The 10296-nt window shown below is 45.6% G+C and overlaps 1 protein-coding gene across 1 annotated transcript; it reads left to right on the forward strand.

Annotated features, from left to right (window-relative positions):
• Positions 1 to 8510: 8510 nt before the first annotated feature.
• Positions 8511 to 9482, forward strand: LOC141981023 (olfactory receptor 52N4-like). The gene has a single exon (XM_074942841.1). The coding sequence runs from the start codon at positions 8511 to 8513 to the stop codon at positions 9480 to 9482; it is 972 nt and encodes a 323-aa protein (XP_074798942.1).
• Positions 9483 to 10296: the final 814 nt, after the last annotated feature.

Raw genomic sequence — 10296 nt, forward strand, 5'->3', positions numbered from 1 at the left:
CTTCAGGTTGGGGGGCTGTCTGTAGGCAAGGACTGGCCTTTCTCCCAAGATTTGTGAGAGTGTTGGGTCATCCTTCAGGATAGGTTGTAGATCCTTAATAATGCGTTGGAGGGGTTTTAGTTGGGGGCTGAAGGTGACGGCTAGTGGCGTTCTGTTATTTTCTTTGTTAGGCCTGTCCTGTAGTAGGTGACTTCTGGGAACTCTTCTGGCTCTATCAATCTGTTTCTTCACTTCCGCAGGTGGGTATTGTAGTTGTAAGAATGCTTGATAGAGATCTTGTAGGTGTTTGTCTCTGTCTGAGGGGTTGGAGCAAATGTGGTTGTATCGCAGAGCTTGGCTGTAGACGATGGATCGTGTGGTGTGGTCAGGGTGAAAGCTGGAGGCATGTAGGTAGGAATAGCGGTCAGTAGGTTTCCGGTATAGGGTGGTGTTGATGTGACCATCGTTTATTAGCACTGTAGTGTCCAGGAAGTGGATCTCATGTGTGGACTGGACCAGGCTGAGGTTGATGGTGGGATGGAAATTGTTGAAATCATGGTGGAATTCCTCAAGGGCTTCTTTTCCATGGGTCCAGATGATGAAGATGTCATCAATATAGCGCAAGTAAAGTAGGGGCGTTAGGGGATGAGAGCTGAGGAAGCGTTGTTCTAAATCAGCCATAAAAATGTTGGCATACTGTGGGGCCATGCGGGTACCCATAGCAGTGCCGCTGATCTGAAGGTATACATTGTCCCCAAATGTAAAATAGTTATGGGTAAGGACAAAGTCACAAAGTTCAGCCACCAGGTTAGCCGTGACATTATCGGGGATAGTGTTCTTGATGGCTTGTAGTCCATCTTTGTGTGGAATGTTGGTGTAGAGGGCTTCTACATCCATAGTGGCCAGGATGGTGTTATCAGGAAGATCACCAATGGATTGTAGTTTCCTCAGGAAGTCAGTGGTGTCTCGAAGGTAGCTGGGAGTGCTGGTAGCGTAGGGCCTGAGGAGTGAGTCTACATAGCCGGACAATCCTGCTGTCAGGGTGCCAATGCCTGAGATGATGGGGCGTCCAGGATTTCCAGGTTTATGGATCTTGGGTAGTAGATAGAATATCCCAGGTCGGGGTTCCAGGGGTGTGTCTGTGCGGATTTGATCTTGTGCTTTTTCTGAATTAAAGTTATTGTTAAGGGCTCAGGAAAAGTTCCAGGTTCAAGTCAGGGACCATCTGTGCAGAAATTCACCTTCACGGTGACATTGAATGTTTAGTAGTGTCAAAGACATCAGTGGATTTATATGGTAAAATTGGAACTACGGATGTATTGGCAATAGTTTAGCCAAATATTTGTTTTTAAGGACAGTTCCTTGTGTCTTACTGTGTCCTTCTATCTGTCGCAGGAGCTTAATTCTTTTTTTTTTTTTTTGGTTTTTAGTTTATGTGGATTATCCTCTGATTCGCTCCAGTTTTCAAATTCAGTAACTTCACTGCCCTATTGGGAACTCCAGACAAAGTCTCTGCAGTGGGTTTCTGTGTTACCAGAGCGTTCACAGCAAGAATGGGTCACATACTGGCCAAATTCTGCTCTAACATTCTGCCCTCACTGGGTCACTCCTACGGAGAGAAAAAACTGGCCTATGGGGAGAAAAAAATGAGAATGCAACATGAACCTGGGGGGCTCTTTCAGCACCCTAACAAAACAGCTCTCTCTGTAGCAGAACCCAAAGGTGTGATTTTCACAGCTGGGAGCCGAAAGTTAATCACTGACTGTGGCAATCTTGATCTCATTGAGATCAACGGCAAAACTCCCAACATGGCCTGGAGTTCACTCTAAATCCACCTGTAGGGACTTAAAAAAATGGCCTGATTTACACTGGCCATGAGCCTCCAGTGGTTTCAACTGGAGTCATCCTGTGGTCTCTTAGGACAGGTGAGCTCATTTGGACCAAAGAAAAACTGACAACAGAGTTCCTGAAATCTCAAACTCAGAGGAGTACAGGTTGAGATCAATCAGGATAACAATTTCTTTAGGGCGGGACTTGACTCTGACCTCTCTGTGCCCCGGCATCTCTGGTTTGAGAAGCCCCAAAAAGGCAGTAAAAATAAAAGCATGTTTGGTAAGTTGCTTGTTTCTGCATTAAAGTTATTGTTAAGGGCTCAGGAAAAGTTCCAGGTTCAAGTCAGGGACCACCTGGGCAGGAATTCACCTACCCAGTTACTTGAAATGTTTATTCGTGTCCTGAAATCTCACTCAGAGGTTTAGAGGTTCAAATCAATCAGGGTAACAATTTTTTTAGGGCAGGAGAGGGGTCTGCTCTCTCTGTGCCCCTGCATCTCTGGTTCGAGAAGCCCAAAAGGCAGTAAAAATAAAAGCATGTTTCTGCCTTAGAGGAAACCAGGTGGTGCGAGAAATCTAACCCTGGGGTGGTCCAGGAATGCACAGTGTGTGGAGAGGAGTGGGGATGTGCAATATCCAGACTGGGAATGAACATCCTGATTAATTCACAGAGCAAAGAAGCATCACAAGTTCTCCTAGGATCGGTGGGGGTCTCAGACTGCAACATAATGTAAACCACTTTGTGCCAGATTGTATCTGACACCATCCCCCATCTCAACCACCCCTTCTCCCATGAGTAGCCCCACTACAGCCTTGTGGTAACATCAGCAATTGCCAAGATGGAAAAGCAGCCACAGGAAGGGGTGTCCGGTTTTCTAAGGGGCTGCAATACGTTAAAGCTTTATGTCATTGTCATAAATATAAAGGGAAGGGTAACCACCTTTCTGTATACAGTGCTTTAAAATCCCTCCTGGCCAAAGGCAAAGTCCTTTCACCTGTAAAGGGTTAAGAAGCTAAGGAACCTCGCTGGCACCTGACCCAAAATGACCAATGAGGAGACAAGATACTTTAAAATCTGGAGGGGAGGAAACAAAGGGTGTGTGTGTGTGTGTGTGTGTGTGTGTGTGTGTGTGTGTGAGAGAGAGAGAGAGAGAGAGAGAGAGAGAGAGAGAGAGAGATGCTTTTGCTGGGAACAGAAAAGGAAGGGAATCTTAGAACTTAGTATGTAATCTAGTTAGAAACACTTCAATCTCTCTGGTCACGCAATCACAGACATGAGGGTCGCTATCTTAAAGCAAAAAAACTTCAAATCCAGACTCCAGCGAGAAACTGCTGAATTGGAATTCATTTGCAAATTGGATACTATTAATTTGGGCTTGAATAGAGACTGGGAGTGGCTAAGTCATTATGCAAGGTAGCCTATCTCCCCTTGTTTTTTTCCTACAAACCCCCCCCCCCAAGATGTTCTGGTTAAACTTGGATTATTGCTGTGCACATTGTAAGATGAGCTATTGCCAGCAGGAGAGTGAGTTTGTGTGTGTGGTTTTTGGAGGGGGTGTGTGGGGGGGGGGGTGAGAAAACCTGGATTAGTGCTGGAAATGACCCACCTTGATTATCATGCGCATTATAAAGAGAGGTTTCAAAGAGGGATGGGCTATTACCAGCAGGAGAGTGAGTTTGTATGTGTGTCTGTGTGTGTGTGGGGGGGGGGGGGGAAGAGTGAGAAAACCTTGATTTGTGCTGGAAATGGCCTTCCTTGATGATCACTTGATGATCACTTTAGATAAGCTGTTAGCAGCAGGACAGTGGGGTGGGAGGAAGTTTTGTTTCATGGTCTCTGTGTGTATATAATGTCTTCTGCAGTTTCCACGATATGCTATGCATCCGATGAAGTGAGCTGTAGCTCACGAAAGCTCATGCTCAAATAAACTGGTTAGTCTCTAAGGTGCCACAAGTACTCCTTTTCTTTTTTCTTTTTACGAATACAGACTAACACGGCTGTTACTCTGAAACCTGTCATTAGATTTCTGTTTTGTTTAAATGGCTGGTAAATAAGCTGTGCTGAATGGAATGTATATTCCTGTTTTTGTGTCTTTTTGTAACTTAAGGTTTTGCCTAGAGGGATCCTCTATGTTTTGAATCTGATTACCCTGTAAGGTATTTACCATCCTGATTTTACAGAGGTGATTCTTTTACTTTTCTTTAATTAAAATTCTTCTGTTAAGAACCTGATTGCTTTTTCATTGTTCTTAAGATCCAAGGGTTTGGGTCTGTGTTCACCTATACAAATTGGTGAGGATTTTTATCAAGCCTTCCCCAGGAAAAGGGGTGTAGGTTTTGGGGGGATATTTTGGGGGGAAGACGTTTCCAAGTGGGCTCTTTCCCTGTTCTTTGTTTAAAACGCTTGGTGGTGGCAGCATAAAGTCCAAGGACAAAAGGTAAAAGTTTGTACCTTGGGGAAGTTTTAACCTAAGCTGGTAAGAATAAGCTTAGGGGGTCTTTCATGCAGGTCCCCACATCTGTACCCTAGAGTTCAGAGTGGGGAAGGAACCTTGACAGTCATTCTGAGGAAGTGTTACTGAGACTGGTTATTTTTAGTCTCCATGTCTGCTCTCCCTCCCACCGGATCTGTCCCCCTCTCCTTTCATACATAGGCTGAGCTGCTGCTGGGGTTCCCTTCACCCCCATAAAGGCAGTTTAGGCTGATCTCCCCCTTTTCCCCGTGCAGGCAGACACTGAGTTTAACCTAATCTGAGGAGATATTTCTGTGAGCTGCCTCTGTGGTGTCTTGCTCCTGTTTTTGGTTTTGGGTGAGGGGCAGCACTGTGTGCCAGGGTTAGAAGTTGTGCGGGGTTGGAGACCTACATGGACGAGTAGCCAGCACTCAGAGTTATGGAGGAAGGAAGCAGGTTGTAAATGGGCAAGTGGGCAGTGCTGAGGGTAGGGGAGGCAAGCAGGGTGTGTACACAGAGAATAGGGAAGCACTGAAGGTTGTGGGGACAGGCAGCGGGTACACAGGGACAGACAAGTGGAGCTGAGTGTGTTGGGGACAGGAGCAGTATATTCCTGCCAGGTGGGCAGTGCTGCTGAAATTAAAATTTTCTTTGTAATTGTTGGTCTAAGATCAGCGCTGGGAACTTTCCTGGCCCTGGGTGCATTTGTGCTGGTCTATGGGTCTCCTTGCTCTGGCAAGCCACAGAACTGCAGCCTGGGTGTCACAACGTTTACTCAGTTTTATTTCCAATCACTGTTGTTGTTGTTGTGTAACTTCAGGCATTTCACCCGTAGAAAGAACAATTGACCTTTGTGTGACACTGCACCCCTATTTCTCATCGTGATATTATTATGATATGATTATAGCATATTTCTGATACATTTCATCTCAGATGTGTTATGTAAGATGTCATTGGAAAAGTTGTGATGTTCTGAATATAATTATCCTGTTTGTATGCATGTATGATTTGTGTACCTGAAGTCATGAATATTGACTATGTATCAATATGTAGGAGGGAGGGATAGCTAAGTGGTCTGATCATTGGCCTGCTAAACCAAGAGTTGTGAGTTCAATCCTTCAGGGGGCCATTTAGGGATCTCGGGCAAAAATTGGGGATTGGTCCAGCGTTGAGCAGGGGGTTGGACTAGATGACCTCCTGAGGTCCCTTTCAACCCTGGTATTCTATGATCTGTTTTTCAATTGTAGTTACACATCAGTAATGCCCACTAGGCAAGATGCCTTCAATCTAGGTAGGTGGTTGGGAAGGGCCTCTCCACTCAAGAGGACGGGAAAGATGTGAGGAAATAAGCCTGACTGAGGGAAGTGCTGGACCCTGACCAAAGGGATTTCTAACCTGTGTACGGAAACCTGAGAAACCCAAGGTGTAATTCATAAACTTGTTTGATGTTTTAATCTAAACCCAGGATGCCGTTAAGTGAAGTGTGTGGGGAGCAGGGGAATATCAGCTTGCTTACCAAAAGCGTGCACTGTGTCCCCACATTGAGGGAGGGGCAAACCAGGAAAGAAATTCATACTGGTTGGAGTTTGGACCAGTTCAGTCCGGCACAGCTCTGGGGTCATGTGCTAGGGAGCTGGGGGTTATTTTGGCTGTAATCATTCTATCGTTGGCTCATGCAGAGGCTGGTCAGAGCCTGCCTGTACCTGCAGCCGGGTGTGTCCCTGCCTGTGGGAACGCTGGTGGGGGCAACACTGGGAGCGGGTCTTTAGCGGGTCACCACAGCCAATTGAGAGAGGAAGCTCAGGCTGAGGAGTCAGAGGACTTGGAGGAACCCCAGCTCCAGGTGCTCCTCACCTTTTTCAATCTCCCATTATACTCTGTCCCCCCCCCCCCTCCATACTCTCCTTCCCCATCCCAGGCTGCTCCGATTCCAACAGCACGCTGGTCGCTAGTGTCTGCTCCATGCTCCCCAATAATCCCTAGATCTGACCATCTCAGAGCCACCCCACGCTCTCCACAGCTCTTCCTCTGCAGGGGGGGAGGTGCATCCTATCACACCTGCTCCCTTGGCTGAGGGGTAATCAGTGACTGTGTCTTGCCAGTGAGATATATCACACACGAGGGGCAAATGCCAAGGCAGGCACCAGTACAGCCTGTGATGGTTGCGGGTAATGCAGGTGTCTCAGAGTCGGTTCTGGATACAACTAAAGCCCATTAAGGGAATGGCCCTAGATTTGTGTCTCCTGGGAAGAATGACACTGTGACTGGGTTGCATCCAGTTAGTGTCATGACAAAATCCCAGAGACCAAACAATTCTGGTGCTTTTATTTTGCCTGTTGCTGGGGTGTTGCTGGGAAAGGGTATACCAGGTCTGCGTGATCAGATTGATCAGCTAGGGCACAACGAGAGCATGAAGGTGATTTTACTATGTTGCCCATTGACAATGTGGAAACTTGTAACAAGGAGGAAATGATTCCTAAGCCTATTGAGCCTGACAACTTGCATGTTGCTGGTGACTGTCAGGAAAGTTGCAGTGGGAAAGAAAGTACCTCTAACCTTTTATCTAGGGAGGCTATGAGCTTGCCTGAAAGGAGATTCTGTAAAAATTGCCCCGATGGGCCAGAAAGTCTGTTGTTGCTGAGGAAGATGGTCCTTTAAAGCAAGTCCTAGGTGAAGAGGGTATGGGCAGAATTTCTGTGAGGGGTGAATTGTTGCTTAGAGAAGCTCCTAGGAAAAGGTAATGGTAATCTGTGCAAGCAGTTTGTGGTAGCTGAAGGGTGTGGACATGATTTAATCAAGGAAGTTTCAGTTCCTGATAGCCAGAAATGTTCTGCTAAGAATCAATTCATTACCTTTGCTTTGAAAAGATCCAGTATGGATAGCTGTGAGAAGGCTTCAGATAAAATGAAAATTGTTAGGGAATTTGGCCAGCCCTATAACCAAGTGGCTGTGCTTCACCAGTTTTTTGGGAAGACAATGTTGTTGGGACAGGAATGTCTCCATGTAGATTCTGTGAGTGAACAATCTGTGTCTCAGATTGGGAGGGAAGACTGGGTAGCTAAGTCTGCAGAGCAGAAGAGCTGTGTAGTTAATCTCTCAAGAATGCAGGCCAGGGATGGCAGGTACACTCTCACCTCTAGACATTTTGGCTATGACTTGTAGTCTCTCAGTGAATTTAACATCTGTTTCCATGTTAAAACAGAGGTTGGTAATGGAAGGACAACAGAATCTTGCATCTAATATGTTAGTAAAAGGGATGGTATCTCTTTAAGACAGAGTCCAGCCTTGGAATTGGTAAGAGTTAAGGATCTGAACACTGGTAAAGGGGCTTCTGTCTGGTTGGATGCTAATTACTTGGCTGACAGGGAGAAGAAAGACTTGCTAATAGCTCTTAGCACAGAGGGCACACCCAATCAGCCAGTGGAATCTGTTAAGCAAGAGAAATCAGGATTTGATCCTTCAGGACAAGGAGGAAAGAGAGAACTTAATTTTGCAAAGGGAGGCCACAGGTTAACCCTAAAACCCCAAAATCCCAATGGTATTGAGCCAAAGGTGTGGCATGACAAAAATGATTGTAGATGGACACTTGCAATGGATTTGTTGTTATTGCCAGTGGTGATTTTTGGAAGTAATGTGTTTCTAATACCAAGAACTGTAAAACTATACAATGTGCCTAATCGTTTGGAAAATCCCTTGAACATGTTAAGAGTGATGCATGAGAAAACACTTTATGTGAAAAGACGTTGAGATTGTGATATTTCAAAGTTAGTGTCTGTGAACAGTCTTGAAACTTTTCACAGGAGAGAAGGAACTCCAGACCTCATGCGTGTATAAGAAGGGAAACTGAGGCACACTACCATATTCCTTTCATGGCTAAATGCCAAGATTCCTACACTATTGACAACATTAACTTGGCTTGATGTTAATTGGGTTCCAAACATTTGCCAGAGCTTGTATAGATAGAGTACCTATTTTGTTCAGTTCTTGGCAAGAGCACATAAAACATACAGGAATCAAGCTGCAACGGCAGATCCAATCCATTTCTGGAGTTGACTATGGCCAAAATAATATGGTGCCATCTGTAAATCTTGCCACCTCACTGGTTAACCCCCTTTCTATAGTCTTCATAACTATAAAATAGTTACCATACTATTTGTTATAAACTGTGTAATCCCCCTCGCTGTGCTTCTCTCCCTTCACAGGCACATGGAGCATTTCTGAGCCTGATCGACGCACCGGCCACCTCATGGCAAATTTCAGCTTCTCCCTCTCTGACTCTTCAATATTCATCCTAACTGGCATCCCTGGCCTGGAAGCTGACCACATCTGGATTTCCATCCCTTTCTCTGCGTTCTACATTATGGGCCTGTTGGGAAATTTCACAGTTCTGTTTGTGGTAGGCAAAGAGCAGACCCTGCACAAGCCGATGTACCTGCTGCTCTGCATGCTGGCGCTCTCAGACATCACCACATCTACCTCCTTTGTGCCAAAGGCACTGTGTATTTTTTGGTTCAATTTGAAAAGCATTACTGTGAAGAGCTGCCTCACCCAGATGTTCTTCTTTCACGCATTTTCTACTATGCACTCAGCTGTCCTAGTGACAATGGCCTTTGATCGCTATGTTGCCATATGTAACCCTCTGAGATACGCCACCATCCTCACCAACGCACGAATAGCTAAGCTAGGGCTAATGGGTTTGATAAGAGCTGTTCTCTTCATTCTGCCTATGCCCCTGCTCCTGAGCGGGCAGCCATTCTGTGCCAACCGCATTATCCCCCATACATACTGTGACCACATAGCTGTGGCAAAGGTGTCATGTGGGGATATCACAGCCAGCAGAGTGTATGGCTTGCTGATGGCGTTTGTAATCATTGGGTTCGACCTGACGCTCATTGGCCTGTCCTACGGTCTGATCATCAGGAGGGTCCTCAGAATCTCTTCCAAGGAAGCCAACCAGAAAGCCCTCAACACCTGCACAGCCCATATCTGTGCGCTACTGATGGCTTATCCTCTTGGACTCTTCTCCACTCTGTCACACAGGTTTGGTCAGGGCATCACTCCGCACGTTCACATCATCTTGTCCAACCTCAATTACCTCATTCCCCCTATGGTCAACCCTATCATTTATGGGATCAAAACCAAGGATCTTCGTGACAAAGTGGTCAAATACATCTGCAGAACATACTCACCTTGCGGTACTGACTTTAAACCCGCATGACAAGAGAGGGTTTTGGAACTGCACTATGTTACCCTGGATTTTGAGGGATGTTTACCTCAGAATGTTATCAAGCTAATCGCAGCCATATGATGTGCACTGGCCACAATGAATTAATAATATAGAATACCACATAGTTAAGGATTAATTAGAAAAGAGGTTTTTAGATGCAAGGTCAAAATCTAGCAGGCAGTTTCTGCTAATTGCAATGGGAGGAGTGGACAGACAAGTAAATACATGAGAAAGAGAGAAGATAAATGGATGAAAACCTTGAATCTAAACACCTCTGATATTCAAAGTTTATTGAAAGTTGGTAAAAGTGGTGATCGGGTAGGGGTCACTATGACCTCTATGCTTTGTAGACATTATAAAAGATGAGCTAATTATATTGCACTTTGGAGCAGTCCTCTGAAACCATCTTGAGAGACCTTTTTCCTGACACCCTTTCTCCCCAGTGGGTGACCAACTGCCCACTGTGAACCTGCTGTTTATTATTCAGTTCCATTCCAGGTGTTAGGTAAATATCTGGGATATTCTAGACCTATAGGTTATGTCTGTGTGTGCCTCAATCTAATAAACTGCAGTGTTAGACAAGAGCATGCTGACAAGCCCTGCTAGTGAGGATGCGCTTAGCCGACACAATGAACATAGTGGGGACATGTAAAACAGAACTGCTTAAATCAGAGGCTGAGGATTGACTTAAATAACATTGGCCTAATTCTGTAGTGCAGACATACCCTTAATCACTTACGGCATTTGCATGCCTCTGGTTTTTGGTTGACATCTGGATCCTACCCTTGGCCCAGCTGTGGGACTC

The sequence above is a fragment of the Natator depressus genome, chromosome 1 (genome assembly GCF_965152275.1).
Source record: "Natator depressus isolate rNatDep1 chromosome 1, rNatDep2.hap1, whole genome shotgun sequence".
NCBI lineage: Eukaryota > Metazoa > Chordata > Testudines > Cheloniidae > Natator > Natator depressus.

Excerpts from the sequence above, each read along its gene's own strand:
- LOC141981023 (XM_074942841.1), top strand. The coding sequence starts at position 8,511 with ATGGCAAATTTCAGCTTCTCCCTCTCTGACTCTTCAATATTCATCCTA.